At 42.7% G+C, this 16,664-nt stretch overlaps 1 protein-coding gene across 1 annotated transcript; it reads left to right on the top strand.

Annotated features, from left to right (window-relative positions):
* The first annotated feature begins 2,821 nt into the window (after nucleotides 1-2,821).
* Nucleotides 2,822-12,673, top strand: mbpa (myelin basic protein a). The gene is made up of 4 exons (XM_038966283.1): nucleotides 2,822-2,941; nucleotides 10,773-10,865; nucleotides 11,667-11,696; nucleotides 12,653-12,673. The coding sequence occupies exons 1-4, from the start codon at nucleotides 2,822-2,824 to the stop codon at nucleotides 12,671-12,673; spliced, it is 264 nt and encodes an 87-aa protein (XP_038822211.1).
* The last annotated feature ends 3,991 nt before the right edge of the window (nucleotides 12,674-16,664 follow it).

Below are 16,664 nucleotides of genomic sequence, written 5' to 3'. Positions count from 1 at the left end.
CAAATAGAACAATATTTATGTAGTATCTTTTAAAGCAGAGTTTTTGTTGTACAGAGTGATCAATGACTTTGATGCAAAGTGTCGGCTTGGTTTCTGGAAAGAGCCCATTGTTTGGCTGTGAACTCTTAAGACCTCTGAACTCATCGGATCAGCTGTAAGACTTGAGCTTTTCCCACTGAGTGTCCTCGGATCCTTTTGGCGAGTTAAAACAATGCAAATCTCTCAATTGTAGAAAGCCAGCGATTCCATCATCGCTTGGCAGAGGCCACTGCCCAGGCCCGAGCATAATGCTGCCATTTGTTTTTTTTTGTCACAACAATGTCATGCTCTTTTGTTTTGACCCAAAAGCCAAGTAATATATTGTACTGCTGCTACAAGATGCTTGGATAAAAACCAGTGTAAATAGAAGACTAATAAACAAGTTCCTAAGCTCTTCTCACATCTGTGACATGCGATAGCATACTCATGATAACAGACAGATGACAGTTATACATCTGTTATCAAGTTTATCATTTGAAATCCCAGTTGTCGTTGCAGACCTAATGGTCAGTCAAGACTTTGAATATCAAATTATACTGTTTCAATTTATGATCTTGGAGAGACAACTTATTCATTTTTAACAACCAACCTGTTACAATGGACGAGCCCTCAAATATGTCACGGTACCATTCACAGCCTTGCTGATGTTATTTTTGTATGTACTGATACAGTATGTTCAAGCACCAGTGTAACTGCTGTTGTGATAAGAGTAAACAACCTCCCGTATTGTCTTTCCCCAGCCACGCGTGATGAAACAGAGGAGACTTGTCTCCCTGACTGGTGGGCTCCTAAGGCACATTGGCAGCACAATGCCTTGTTAAATAGTAGATTCTAATCTGCTACCCTAGGTGGGTGTCCTGGTCTCTAGATCTACATTCTTCTCGTGGTTGAAGGATATCTCCCATGTTTGTGTCCCACAGTTTTCCTCCATGGCCCGTATTGTTTTCCCTGCGGTCTCTCTCGACCCTCCAAACTGGTGGGACAAAGCCAAGAGTGTTTTAGACACGAGGCCACATGCAGTGCGGTCGACCCACTCTGTGCATTCCTGCTCTCTATCAGGCCTGTGGGCGCTGTTCAGAGACCCTCTCTGACAAAACAGGTGGACTACTGTAGACATGACATAATGGACAAACATGTCTCCCTCCAAGTGTACTCCATTTATAGAGTGGCCAAAAGCCTTTAAAACCATGCTACTATTTAGGCACCATCTAGGCCACATACTATATATAGTAAGGGGGCACGTGTAGTACACGAAGCAATGTGTCTACCCATGAACAGCATAACACTATGGAATTTTTTATTCCTCACATTCCTTCATGGTTCCTATGCGGTTTGTTCCATGTCAGTGAGTCTGGTCATTTATAGAATTAACTGTAACTGTTGGGCAAGCCAGTCTGTTCTCATGGAGTTTTGACTAATGACCAGCATGCAGTGAAAAACTAGCATTGTGCAGATTTAGTTTGACACACCTCCTACCTTCAGTTTATAGGCCTGTGTCAGGCTAAAGGATAATTGCTTTTTTTTTTACATGGCATACAATGTGTAGTTCCCATTTTCTGAAGAAACATGATCTTTTACGTTCCTTTTAACACTACGATTTTATTTGATCTCATCTGTTCTTCTGATGTTTCACAGCACTCTCATCTGACTTTGTGAAAGTTATTATCTGTGCTCTCATTTGGTGCGCAGAGCAGGGGTCTCTGAGTTTATCAGAAAACAGAGTGAGATCGGTGAAAGTAGTATTTGGAATGTCTTTAAGGCCATTGCAGGTTAATCCTACTAGGTCAATATTTTGCATTGTGAACTGTTTAACTTTAAAATGGTATTACATATTTGGAATTCACCCCATATTATCACCGTAAAACTAGAGTTTTGAAGAGTTGGTTATTTTGCTCTTAAAGTTACCTTCTTGACATAGCTTTCGTTGAAGAAAAAAAATCACCTAAAAAACACAAAAAACAAAAGGCATCTGTTCCAAAATATGAATATGCTAATGTTAGGGTGTTTTCTAACAGAATCCGCTTTGTTTCACAGCTGCTGCAGCTTCTATGGATTAAAACAACACAATCGAGTTTGACAAACATTTTTTGGCAAACGTATATATTGCATTGGCAAAACAGCATGAGTAAATATCAGCTATAATAACTATTACTTATAAAATGCATTGGATTTCTTATGAATTATGAGATAAATAAGTAGGTATGGTTTTTATGTTTCCATAACTGACCAAAACTTTTGTGTAGTTGTGACTAACAACTTATTTCATAGAGAAATTATTTCCATAGGTTTCGACATTAGTTAGCATTTACGTGTTTCCTTTTCTAGTCAACTGTATGGAAAACAGGGCTAATTTAAATCTTATTTTAATATAATCAATCAAAAAAGATATATGGGGTCCATTTAAACAATGGCCTCACAGTGCTGGAGACTGTTTTGCATCAGGGCCCTAGTTCAGGCCGGGCCGGGTGGGGGGGGGAGTACAATGGCTGGCCCATGCAGAGGGCGGTAGTGACTGACTCCACAGGCACTGAGAGGCCAAAGAACGCCTGGAGTCAGGCCAGCACCATGTACGCCACTGTGCCCGCCTACCCCCACCTGACCTGCCTCATCTCCCATGATACATTGGGGCACGGGGACGACACCTTCAAAGACTGCCCGTTCAACGTCAGACAGATAGAAAAGTATCCAAGGAGCAACAGCAGAGCGATTACAGAGTTGGTTTGAAAGGTCTTAATCCCAGATACAGAGCGGTCGTCCCAGCCCTACCTAACCACTATCCAGCATGGCCACAGCGAGTACCTCAGGGCAAAGCTCATTTGGACTGAGCAGGAGGAAGAAGGCCCCTGGCCTGATGGATCAGATTAGCACGTTCTTTGGAGGTGACAAAAATAAAAGGGGCAAGGTGAGCATCTGGGGTTACCAACTGTTATGATCAATGGCCTCACCAAGACTCTTCCAGTCTATAGAGTTCTAATATGATGATGGTATGGATAGATCTCTCCAGTTCTTGTGTGCAGTCGAGAGAGATTCTTTGAAAAAAGGTGATTTATTTATTGTGCAGAGCTGAAATACTTGTAGAATACCTGATGTAATAATCTTAGATAATTGGTCATTACGTCTTTATTCTAGATCTACCCAAAATATCAAATGGACTACTTGCTGTACAGATTGTTTGGCATTGTTTCTCCATGTTAAGGATTTTTGAGGGGGGAAATTAATAGCTATAGAACCGCTAAAGATAACAGGGATTCTCGTTGATTAACAGGAATACACCATTTATTTGCTGACAATCTCTTAGAGATTCTCCAGTACGTTTGTATACTTTTTGGCCTGTAGTTCTTAAAGTAGCTCTCATGAGCCAAAAGGGGTCCACGAAAATTGCGTACTACGTCAGACATGTGCACCATGTCATCGCTGTCTCTTTTGCTCTGCTGTGTGTGCATCCTGCTAGCTGTCACTCAAATGGCGACGGGCTAAAGCTCATTGGCTGGAACTCGAATTGCATGCGGCTGGCCCACAAGTGGGAAAATGTAGGGAAAATGGTGCCGCAAAGCTTCCAGTAAACAGTCGCTTTCAAACTAGGAATTTTGTGGCTAATTGTGCTAAAATTGTAATTCTGCTCATAGATTATGCATGTATGAACTACACATGGACACATTCAACCCAAAGCGGGAAGGTTTAAAAAATATTTAATAGTTGTCAAAGTTCCGAGGCATGTCTTTAATGTTTATGACCAACATTGAAAAAATCAATACCTTACCTCTTAAAATATTGTTGAAGTATAGTTCCTCAAATTATTGCAATAGTCAGAATCAAGTCGAGTACATTCCAAAGGGTCCCTCTAATTTCCATTTTAGTTCTAAACTTCTTTTTAGACTTGAATCTTAATTGACCACTGAATATTAATTGACCACAGAATTTTTTTTACTGACCCCAACCTGGATAGATGTATGTTTCACTGGGTGTGTGTTGTCATAGGTGCATTGCTACAAATTCTCCAGAAGCTTCCCCAGTGGGAAAGTGTGAGAATTTAACTTTTGAAATGGACAGGTGTGTTTCGTATGATCACAGTTTGAAATCAGGTGTCTAATATACAACTACGGCATAGCTTGAATTCATAAAACGTTGACCACCATGTATTTAGCTGTACAGACTTGATAGCAAACAGAATATCCAATGTGATCTGTCTGCATCATGCACCAGTTGGTCCTCTGTGGGTTACAAGGTCTCGTGTTTTTTCCTCAAGCTAAGCAGATCGATCAAACACCCCCAAATGATTCTGAGCTTTGTCTTCAGCGTATTTTCTCTAGAGTTTATTGCAACCAAAACTAAGGAAGGGGGGCACATTGCTGAGTGATGGCAGGTTAACAACTGCTTATCTCTGATGTTATGAATTTTTCTGTCATGTTTTGTCAATATATATGCATTTTAACCCGGAAAATTGCATCATTTTCCCATTGCAGACATTCTAAAAGAATATCCAGTCTTCTCCACTCAGCGCTTGTATTAATCACTGTCAGCTATGATCATGGAAATTAACATAATGGTGTAGGTTGGGTTACAGACCTAGGATCTTATTTTGACCAGTATTTGTCATAGCAAAAGAATCCTGCTGCAACAGGATTTGAACGTTTAGCCCATAATGTTGCTTGATCTGTGGTTATGGACTGGACAAAAGTAGGCTACAAAGTGTGATACTGTTAATATAATCGTGTCTTAGTGCGGATTTTCAGTAAATTTGTGTAAATCACGAAGCTCATGCACATTTCCTGCAGCAGGGAAATTCTTAGCAACAAAAAAGTTATCCAATTAAAACCTATATCTGGAGGGAGGGGCCTTGAAAAGACTTGAATTCAGCCTGAATTTTCTTGCTGTAGTACAGTTCTTGGATGTCTGAATTTATTTCTGCACAATTATACTTTACTTTCTAGAATAGGTTATTTATACACATTTTGAACATCTTCCATTGAAGTGCAATCCTCCATACAGACAGCTTTTAAAAAACAACACAATCACCTTCATGTAAGGGAGCATTTGGTTATGCAACCCTTTTTTTGAACTCATCTGTGTGCATTTCATTTAATTTCTAATTTCCTTGAGCAAACCATGTAAAAAAACTAACTCTGTGAACTAGGATGCATAACATTGCAAAGAAATACAGAGCAGAGCATCTGTTCAGAAAGTCACCTCAAGTTGAAAAATTGCTTAAAATACATACAGTACATACTGTACAAAGTAGTTTATGGACCCATTTTCGTCTAAAATGACATACCCAAATCTAACTGCCTGTAGCTCAGGACCTGAAGCAAGGATATGCATATTCTTGACACCATTTGAAAGAAACACTTTAAAGTTTATGGAAATGTGAAATTAATGTAGGATAATATAACACATTAGATCCAGTAAAAGATAATACAAACAAAAAAACATGCATTTTCTATTATAATTTTTTTTCATCATCATTGAAATGCAAGAGAAAGGCCATCATATAATATTGCAGTTTAGGCACAATTTAGATTTTGGCCACTAGATGTCAGCAGTGTGTGTGCAACGTTTCAGATTGATCCAGTGAAGAATTGCAATACTGGACAATATTTTGTATCAAGTCTGCCCAAATGTGCCCGAATTGGTCAATTAATACATTTTCAAGTACATAACTATAGAGAACATACAAAAATGATATGGTAATACAAAATGTAAGTTTACACACTACCAGGAATGTCATACATGATGGATCATTAGCTCATACACTAACTTTCACACATCTAGTTGGCCAGGTGAGGTGGGTGTGGAGCCAGAGACAGCAGGGTTTCAAACTGTAGAACCCAGTTCCTACATTTGAATATAAAAATTGATTTTATCAAACAAAACTATGCTACATTTTATCTCTGGGACCCTGAGGATGACAAATCAGAGCAAGATTACTGAATGTAAGTATCAGAAATCAGGATAAGACCCAGATGCAGACAGCTAGAATCACAGATGTTTATTGACCCAAACAGGGGGCAGGCAAAAGACAGGTCAAGGGCACACAGAGGTCCATAATATAGGGCAGAGTCAATAAGGTACAGAACAGCAGGCAGGCTGTTCTGGAAAAAGAAGACAAAGGACAGTGAGACACAGGTTTTATTCTTGGACACATGAAACGTAGGATAGATACAAAGGGTGTGGGGCAACAGAAGGCGAACAGCATAGTGGCTAAGTATTTTAGAGATTGGGAACGGGCCAATGAAACGGGGGAAAAGTTTACGGGACTCCACCTGGAGGGGCAGGTATGCTGACTTCTTCCTCTTGCTCGGGGAAGAGTGGGGGCTGATATCCCAAGGAACACTCAAAGGGCAAGAGACCAGTGGCCGAGCAGGGAAGGGTGTTGAGGGCATATTCCACCCACACGAGTTGCTGGCTCCAGGTGGTGGGGTTGGCAGAGACAAGGCAACAAAGGGCCGTCTCCAGGTCCTGATTGGCTCGCTCCAACTGGCCATTAGATTGGGGATGGAAACCAGAGGACAGGCTGGCCGACAACCCAATGAGATTGCAGAACGCCTTCCAGAACTGGGACAAGAACTGGGGACCCCGATCGGAGACCATGTCGACCGGAAGTCCATGGATCCAGAAGACGTGCTGCACCATGAGCTGAGCCGTCTCCTTGGCTGAGGGTAACTTTGGAAGGGGAATAAAATGGATAGTAGTGTTGCCGTCAGACGGGGGAAGCCCAGTAACAAAGTACAGGGAAATATGGGACCAGGGGCGGTGAGGAATAAGGTGTGGTTGTAGAAGGCCAGCTGGAGATTGCAGAGGAGTCTTATTTTGTGCACACACCGTGCAGGCAGCGACGAATGCGGAAATTCGGCACCATGGAAGGCCACCAAAAGCGTCCGACGGGAGCCTGGATGACAGGTCAGTCTGGAGGAATGGCAGAGTCCGGGACACTCTGCCAGTTCCCCGGTACTCCGGATTCCAGCTGGGAACGCTGCGCCTTACGGACCAGGCTCTCTATACCCCAGACGATTGCAGCCGCTAGACAGGCAGTAGGGAGGATGGTCTCTGGGTCAGACGGAGTAGCAGCGGGGCAATACAACCGTGAGAGTGCGTCCACGTTCTTGGACCCTGGGCGGTAGAAGAGAGTGAAATTGAACCGGGTAAATAACAGGGCCCAACGAGCCTGCCTAGAGTTGAAGCGCTTGGCGGTGCAGAGATATTCCTGGTTCTTATGGTCAGTCCACACCAAGAATGGGTGTTCAGCCCCTTCCAACCAGTGCCTCCACTCCTCCAGCGTCATCTTGATGACGAGGAGTTCTTCCATATCATAGTTCCTCTCAAAAGGGGTAAGACGATGGGAGAGGAAAGCGCAGGGGTGCAGCTTTTGGTCCTGGGCAGAACGCTGGGGCAGGACGGCCCCCACTCCGACATCCGAGGCATCGACCTCCACCACAAACTGATGGGACGGGTCTGGATGGATTAAGATGGTGGTTGTAGTGAATTGAAGTTTGAGGCCCGAGAATGCCTGGTCAGCTGCTGGCGACCATGTGAAGGGAACCTTGGGAGAGGTGAGTGCTGAGAAGGGGGAAGCCAGGATGCTGTAAAAATGGATGAAGCGGCAGTAGAAGTTAGCAAACCCCAGGAAACGTTGCAGCTGCACTCTGGATGTGGGTTTAGGCCAATCCACCACCACTCTCACCTTGTCTGGATCCCTCTGTATATGTCCTGCAGCGATGACGTATCCAAGGAAGGAGATAGTGGAGCGATGGAACTCACACTTCTCCGCTTTAATGGAAACCTGGTTCTCCAGAAGACGCTGAAGGACTTGTCAGTGGTGGAGGACGTGTTCTTGAGCTGACCAGGAAAAGACCAGGATGTCGTCGAGGTACACAAACACGGACCAGTTCAGCACATCCTGGAACACCTGGAACACAGCGGGAGCGTTGGTCAGCCCTAATGGCATAACTAATTACTCATAGTGCCCGCTAGCTGTCTTCCACTCATCTCCTTCCCGTATCCGAACCAGATGGTAGACGTTCCCGAAGGTCCAACTTGGAGAAGATGGTCACTCCCTTTAGAGTTTTGAAAGCCGAGGAGTTTAGTTTTTTTTTTTTACAGTGATGTCATAAAGACTCCTGTAGTCGATACACAGGCGCAAAGAAGAAGGTTCAAAGAAGTTCTCCACAAAGAAGAACCCTGCGCTGGCGTGGGGAGCCAATGGGCGAATACTCCCTGCAACGAGTGAATTCTCAATGTATTCCTCTATAGCCTTGGTCTCCAGACCTGACAGGGAGTAAAACCGCCGCCGAGAGGGTGTGGTGCCCGGGAGAACGTCAATGGCGCAGACGTAAGGGTCGATGCGGATGGAGAGAAGTAGCACTGGCCTTGTTGAAGACCTCCCGGATGTCCTGATACTCCGCAGGCATGGCGGGGAGGTCCGAGGCTTCGCTCAAGCCTGCAGGGAGACATCCCGGAGCAGGCTGGGCTGACTTGAGACAATGAGCATGGCAGAACGGGCACCAACCCACAATAGCACCAGTAGCCCAGTCAATCAGGGGATTGTGCTTCTGGAGCCATGAATATCCCAAAACCACGGGTACATGGGGAGATTTGATGAGCAGGAACTGCATACACTTTGAAAATCGTAGGTCGATAGGAATCGTATTGCAGGTGACTCTGCCAATAGAGCGCCCATCTAGAACTCTGACATCCATTGGAATGGAGAGGGGCTGAGTGGTGATACCAAGCTCTGACACCAAGGTAGCATCAATAAAGCTTTCATGGGCCCCAGAGTCAATGAGCACCTGAAGTTATTTGTCCTGGTCACCCCATAACAGTGTGGCATGGAGAGGGGTGTGAGTAATGATTGGAAAATCCCTGTACGGCTCACCAGAGTATTTGTGCCTATTGATGAGCCTGGTCTTTTCAATGGACAGGTGGAAATATAATGTCATGTAGTCCTGGAGTTCAGTCTGCTTAAACGTTCATCCTGAGACAATCGAGCCCTTCCCAGTAGCTTGGGCTATGGAGGAGGCGAGTCGACCGCCCTCTGCGATTCCCGTGAGCACTCGGGTGACGTCAGAGTCTCTCAGATATGCCTTCGGGGGTTTCCAGGATTTCTCAGTCGAGGCGACAGGGGACAGATTCCCTCTCCCTCCTACGTTCTCGTAGCCGCCCATCTATCCAGATGGTGAAGGCTATGAGGGATTCCAGGTCCATGGGCAACTCCCGGGCTGCAAGCTCATCTTTGATCACCTCCGATAATCCGTGAAGGAACATGTTGAACAATGCTTCCGGGTTCCAGGCACTCTCAGCCACCAACGTGCGAAAATCCACTACACAGTCTGCCACACTAAGGGCATCTTGACGTAGCTAGAGCAATTTACGAGCAGCCTCTCTCCCGGACAACGGAGACTCGAACTTCCGTACTTCCACCACAAACTCCTCCAGACTGAGGCAGACGGCAGACTGTTGCTCCCACACTGCCGTAGCCCAGGTGAGTGCCCACCCGTACATCAGCGTTGTACGCTATCCTCGAGCGGTCCGAGGGGAACGAAGAAGGCTGCAGCTCGAAGAAGAGGGAGCACTGGGAGAGAAAGACCCGGTAGGTTCCAGAATCTCCAGTGTAACGCTCGGGAGGAGGTAAGCGGGTTCTCGGGAAACTGGTGTAGGCTGGGAAGAAACGTCACTGGTGGCGGGATTGCTGAGAGTCTGGTGAATAACTGGTGTGGCTTGCTGCTTTGTAAGGAGTCTGCGGAATTGCTCCAGTAATGTATCGAACGCCTAGTCATGGCGTTCTGCCCGGGTATGGAGTCCCTCCATAAGGCATTGCAGTAACTCCTTGTGTCTTCCAATGATGGCTTCTTGCTGGGAGACAGCATTGTGGCGCTGGTCTGAGTCTGCTGCGTCGGTCATGGCCAGTTCCTACTATCAGAACTCAGGATAAGACCCAGATGCAGACAGCTAGAATCAAAGATGTGTATTGACCCAAACAGGGGGCAGGCAAAAGACAGGTCAAGGGAAGGCAGAGGTCCGTAATCCAGGGCAGAGTCAATAAGGTACAGAATAGCAGGCAGGCTCAGGGTCAGGGCAGGCAGAGGTTCGTAATCAGGTCAAAGTCAGGCAGGTACAGAACGGCAGGCAGGCTCGAGTCAGGGCAGGCAGAAATGGTCAAAACCGGGGGAACAAGGAAACAGAAACATGAGAAAGCAGGAAGATGGGAAAACAAGCTGTTAAGACCTGACAAGACAATACGAACTGGCAACAGACAAACAGAGAACACAGGTTGAAATGCAGAGGGGATAATGGGGAAGATTTGCGACACCTGGAGGGGGGTGGAGACAAGCACAAAAACAGGTGAAACCGATCAGGGTGTGACAGTAAGTATATTATTTACCTTCAGAGATGAATGTATCAAACCAGTTGCTGTGATAAAAGTTTTGTTGTTGTGCACTCTCCTCAAACAATAGCATAGTATTTTTTCACTGTATTAGCTACTGTAAATTGGACAGTGCAGTTAGATTAACAAGAATTTAAGCTTCTCGCCCATATCAGAAATGTCTATGTCCTGGGAAAAGTTCTTGTTACTTACAACGTCATGCTAATCACATTAGCGCACGTTAGCTCAACCGTCCCGGTATAGGGACACCGATCCCGTAGAGGTTCATGTACTCACAGCCATTTAATTGAGCCTGATTTGTCCAACGTTAGCAGTGAGACTTCTGTGAGTTTTTGACTACTGTTTATACATTTAGGGGTCCTTCCGGGGTCATGCCACCTCCCCCAAGCCAGCCCCTCGACGTCGGGCTAATGAGAATGCCGTAATGCATTTCTTCAGGAGCTTGAGCGTGAGTATCTTAGATTGACTGCCTCTGTGCGATTTTATATATCATAACATGTATTATATTTGTTTTATTTAAGCAAATTGTAATTGTCAAGTTGAAAAGGTTGTGAAATAAATATATTGAACTTACTCTTACAAGGCTCTTACAAAACACAAGATGTTTTGTTGTCGAAGAATTATAAACTAGTTTAATTGTCAATGGTATTTATCTTACCTGAAGCATTGTAGAGACCTTGGCGAAAATGTATTACCTGAAGTGGCATCCGCTTTGGTCAATGGTGATTGTTTGATACAGTATAAGAAGGGCATGATCAAACTTGCCATACAATTGGAACAAGATTTACTTGTAGCTGTAAATAAGCGGTTTGTAGTGCATTACAGTATTCATCTTCACCCAGTCATGTGCCTATTTATATTGATGAGAGAACATACTGCTCAGAGAATAATGTAGCAGTGTGTTCTCTCATCAAGATAAATGTAAACTTAGACAAAGTTATTTTTCACCCATTGAAGTTCTCCAGCAACTTTTGGTTTCATTATTCATAATCTAGAAAGACCAGATGTTTTGCCCAGCTCTGGTCCTCATTAGGAGACATATCCACAAGATATTGGGTAGAGTAGTTATCTAGCACAAGTCAGTTTCTCTAGGCCTGCACCACTCCTTCAAACTTTCAAAAGTACTGTTTTTTTTAAATTAAACTCTCTGCTGTTGCAAAGGATTTTCCCCATTAGCCAATGTCCTTATGTTTCCATCTTTGAACTCATGGAATAGGACCTTATCATTTGTTGGGTTCTGTATCCTCAGGTGACAGCCTCTCCCCGTCCCAAGTCCAGGGTGAGTTCCATTACCTCCTTTAAAAAACATTTCACTTTACTGTGGTTACTGTTTCTTTAGGCCTCTGTACGAAAAAAGTGGTAATTAGCTTTAAACTATTCCTTGCTTTTTACAGCGCATGACTTCATGGGCCTGTGCAAGTTCGCTAGCTAGTATAGTAGTTTTACATTTTTTGTTGTTATAGTAACAGGTGCTGCTCCAGTAGGCCTTCATGAATCTTCCTGATTCTCTCTTTTTCTTTCATGTCTAGTGGAGGGAGGTCTTGGGCTTGGTAGGTCATTCAAACTCAACCCTAAACCCCCAAAACAGTGTTGACCTCACAGCCCTGTGTTTGATAATGACATCTTAAATGTTTCCCTCTGTCTGAAAACTTTCTCTCATGTCCTTCTGTGAGCGTTTTGATTGTGTTCTTCCCTCTTATTTAACGTTTACTCTCCCAACTCTGCATCTTCCTTCCCTTGTGTGATTCTTCAAGACAGTTAACATCCAAAAGAATGCATATATATTTCTTAGAAAGCCTAAATAACATTTTGCTTAGCACAAACATTGTTGACCTTACTATTCTTACTTTAATGGAAAATGTCAGATGCATGAATCAACGTCGAACACAGTTTTCCTCACATTGGAATTATTCATGGGACGTAGTGGCTGATGAAAAGCTCAGATACAGCTTATACTGTGGTGACATTACGTCTCATGTTTTCTGTTTCTCTGACATTTTAATTTAGAGTCACTGCTTCTGGATGACTTTGACACTGCTCAACTATTTCTGAACCGCAGCCGGTAAAGACGCTCTCAGGGACCCCTATACACAACAGTTTCCGCCTTTCTTTCCGCCTTTCCTTTCCTTACCAGTCTGTGAGACTCTTTCATCTCTGCCCCATTCTCTGCTCATGGTGACTCACTAATCTTCCTGCATTAGTGTGTTTCTTCATTCAACTCCTCTGTGTCCACAGAGTGAGCTGTCCAGGGTGTAAGAATTGAAATGTGCTCCTCGCCAGTTCTCTGTGTTATGTGTGCTCTGAAGTAATGCATGTCTTTGTCTTCCATCTTCTTACCCCCTAAAGGTTGCTGTAATGTTGGTCATTCCTCATTTATTTCTCTTCCTGTCTCGTTCATACCATTCTTTTACAGTAACAGACCACTGAATGAAGTAAACGGATTTTGATAGAAACATGACATTTCTGGGTTTAATGCAAAAGAGAATTGTGGTAAAGTAACATTTATACCCATTGTGTTTATCAAAATATATTCAAACTCAATATAACTACTAGTTCAACACCATTTTGGTGTCCTCTCCCTACTTCATCCAATGAGAGCTGAGCACTGATTTATACCCAGGTCCAGCCATGTTCCATGTGTTTATAAAGCATCTTGTTCTAGGCCTCGCCACCACATGCTGATGCCACAAAAACATCTTACAGACGCCGCAGAGACCAAGGGACACTGTCCAAAATCTTCAACCTGGTGAGACATCCTGATGTTTTGTGCCCCAAGTTTATCGTGTCGCTGCACAGTTGCACTGTCTGAAGAGTGCACCTGATAACCACTGGTTCTTATTTGTGTTTACCTCTCAAAACAACAGTGGTGATATCGTCAAAGTGAGTAAATTAGAGATGTAACCTAGCCACGTCCATCCTGAATCTTCATTCATTTTGACGTAAATCACAAAAAAGCTAATTACATTGCAATTTATTTGACATCATACTAAACTAACATGTGCATGAACTAAATGGACACAATTATAGAGGTTTAACTTGACTGGTTGGACTACACTTTATGATATACAGTATGCTCCTATATATTTACGTAGTTAAAGTGTAATTACAGTATAGGTACACATTGATATTAACAGGTATTACAGTAAGCAAACAGGTATGTAAGTACACTGTAAGTACACTGTACCTGGCTATGTCATTTTTATGTAGATGCATAGGTATTAGGGAAATGAATGGTAAAGTGGATGGTGTCTTTTGTTATCAATGCTTTTTCAGTTTAATCTCTATTGCACAACTCATTTTTATTGATGTCTTTATACCTACCTCAACCCTCTTTCCTGAGAGTATATCCCTGAAAAATGTGACTTTTGACAATCATGCAAATACAAATAACAAATGTAACCCTAATCTTCTCATAGAAAATAGAAACTCCTTCTTTCCATCGAATGGAGACACTCGTCCAACCACGACAAGCACTTTTAAAGCTCTATATTTCCTCTTTTGGTTGTATAGAATTTAATATTTCAGATATCAGTCTAATATATTACTTCTGCTTCCCTCTGTTTACAGGAGACCAAGTCCCGCCTTCCCCCCAAACGCTGGAGCACCATCTTCTGAGCTCTCCTTCGATGAGAAAAGCATGGAAACGGATGAAGAGGAGAAAGACTCACAACAACCCTTGACAACGTTAACACACTAACACCAGCATGTCTCCTTTGTTTGTAGACAGTGACACAATCTTGGCACCTAATATTTAGCATGCTGGGGTGAAAGTGTGCAGTCGTTGAGGGTGGGAGCTGTTGAGTTCGTCAATAGCCTTGTAATCTGAGTTTAAAGGGAAGGTTCTCCTTTAGAGTTTTGGAAATGCAACAAAATGATTCTACTCTAACATTTGGCTCAATGGGCTATTCGCCTCATCTAGCACCCTGCTCTGATGACGCTAGTGTCTACTATTAATGGGTTGTCGTGTTTTTCTATTTGTCTGCATTTTGTACATGGATGATCTATTCTACGCATAGAAATAGGCTTTATATTCCCCCTTGTTTCTTTCAGGAGCTCAAACACACAACTGTGTTTCGTTTTGTATGTCGCCATTTATGTGAAATCTAGTCTAAGAAAGTGTTTGTGGGTCTTGTTATGCATGCAATTGTCAAAATTGTCTTGTGAAAGTATGTTATGAATCTAGTACTTGCGTATTTGGAAATGTAATGGGAAAACCTGTAAAAGTTATAAACTAACATTATGTAGTATAACAATTACATTTGATTCGTTTAGGCACTTAAATCATCAATGTTGTATAGTGTTATGGTGTCCAAGCCTATTAAAACAACTAATTAAAACAAACGCCCTTCCAAACTGCACTGTTAAACTTTGCAAATGTATATTTCAAAACTGTTTAAGAGCATTTAACATATTTTCTGACTAATCTTTACATTTGTCGTTTCAATGCTTTGGTTAATTTGAAGGTAGCTTTTTGAGTAAAAGAGATGAAATGGGAAGTTGTTAAGCGGTCTAATAAATCGCCAAAGTAAAAAAGCGGGTGAGAGCATGTAGTTTTGCAAATTCTCTCTCAAACAATTGTATTATGTGTTTGATTAATTTGTCACTTCCCTTGTGTGCACATCTGTCTGTTCACTGTGAGTGTTCAATAAAAAATATGATTAAAACTTTATAAATTCATACATTTTTCTGAGGATGCTCAATAACATACACTTGGTGCTAAAGGTGAAGAAATGGATTGAAGACCAGAATAATGTGTTTCTTGTAAAATGCTCTTTGAAATAAAGATTTTTAAATTGCAGACAAGTTCTCAGAATCATACATTTAAATAACTGAAATTGAAGTCCAAAATCCACCTGTCAGGTAGATGGATTATCTTGGCAAAGGTGAAATGCTCACTAACAGGGATGTAAACAAATCAGATTTAAGTCAAAACTGTAACTGGGCCACTAAGGAACATTCAATGTCGTCTTGGTAAGCAACTCCAATGTTGATTTGGCATTGTGTTTTAGGTTATTGTCCTTCTGAAAGATACATTTGTCTCGTAGTGTCTGTGGGAAAGAAGACAACCAGGTATTCCTCTAGGATTTTGACTGTGATTAGCTCTAATTTGTCTATTTTAATCAACAACAAAAACTCCCTAGTCCTTGCCGATGAGAGGTATACCCATAACATGATGCAGCCACCACCATGCTTGAAAATAAGAAGTGGTACTTAGTGATGTGTTGTGTTGGACTTGCCCCAAACATAACGCATTGTATTCAGGACATAAAGTTAATTTCTTTGGCACATTTTTTGCAGCTTTTCTTTAGTGCCTTATTTCAAACAGCATCCATGTTTTGGAATATTTTTATTCCATACAGGCTTCCTTCTTTTTACTCTGTCATTTAGTTTAGTATTGTGGAGTAAGTACAATGTAGCTGATCCATCGTCAGTTTTCTCCTATCACAGCTATTAAACTCCGTAACTGTTTTAATGTCACCATAGGCCTATGGAACAGTTTCCTTCCTCTCCGGCGACTGAGTTAGATAGGACGCCTGTATCGTTGTAGTGACTGGGTGTATTGATACACCATCCAAAGTGTAACTATATAACAACTTCACTATGTTCCTAGGGATATTCAATGTTGGCTTCTTTTTATACTCGTCTACCAATAAGTTCCCTTTTTTGCAAGGCATTTGAAAACCTTACTGGTCTTTCTGGTTGAATCTGTGTTTGAAATGCACTGCTCGACTGAAGAACCTTACACGGGGGGTACAGAGATAAGGGAGTCAGACCCCTTGACTTTTTCCACATTTTGTTACGTTACAGGCTTATCCTAAAATGGATGAAATATTTTTTCCCCCTCAGTAACCTACACACGATACCCGATAATGACAAAGCAAAAACGTAAATATCACATTGACATAAGTATTCAGACCCTTTACTCAGTACTTTGTTGAAGTACCTTTGGCAGCGATTACAGCCTTGAGTCTTCTTGGGTATGACGCTACAAGCTTGACACACATTTATTTGGGGAGTTTCACGCATTCTTCTCTGCAGATCCTAACAAGCTCTGTCAGGTTGGATGGGGAGTGTTGCTGCACATCTATTTCCAGGCAACCGCAGGGCTCTCCAGAGGGTGGTACAGTCTGCCCAACGCATCACCGGGGGCACACTATATTCTAAAAACATAATTCCACTTTGACATTATATGGTATTGTGTGTAGGCCAGTGACAACATCCCAATTTAATACATTTTGAATGCAGG

The sequence above is a fragment of the Salvelinus namaycush genome, chromosome 27 (assembly GCF_016432855.1).
Source record: "Salvelinus namaycush isolate Seneca chromosome 27, SaNama_1.0, whole genome shotgun sequence".
Lineage (NCBI taxonomy): Eukaryota > Metazoa > Chordata > Actinopteri > Salmoniformes > Salmonidae > Salvelinus > Salvelinus namaycush.
Note: the sequence above shows the minus strand (reverse complement) of the source record. Positions and strands in the feature narration are given on the sequence as shown.

Excerpts from the sequence above, each read along its gene's own strand:
- mbpa (XM_038966283.1), top strand. The coding sequence starts at position 2,822 with ATGGCCACAGCGAGTACCTCAGGGCAAAGCTCATTTGGACTGAGCAGG. Across the intron at positions 2,942-10,772 it reads ACAAAAATAAAAGGGGCAAG|GGGTCCTTCCGGGGTCATGC; the intron begins GTGAGCATCTGG and ends TTATACATTTAG. Across the intron at positions 10,866-11,666 it reads ATTTCTTCAGGAGCTTGAGC|GTGACAGCCTCTCCCCGTCC; the intron begins GTGAGTATCTTA and ends CTGTATCCTCAG.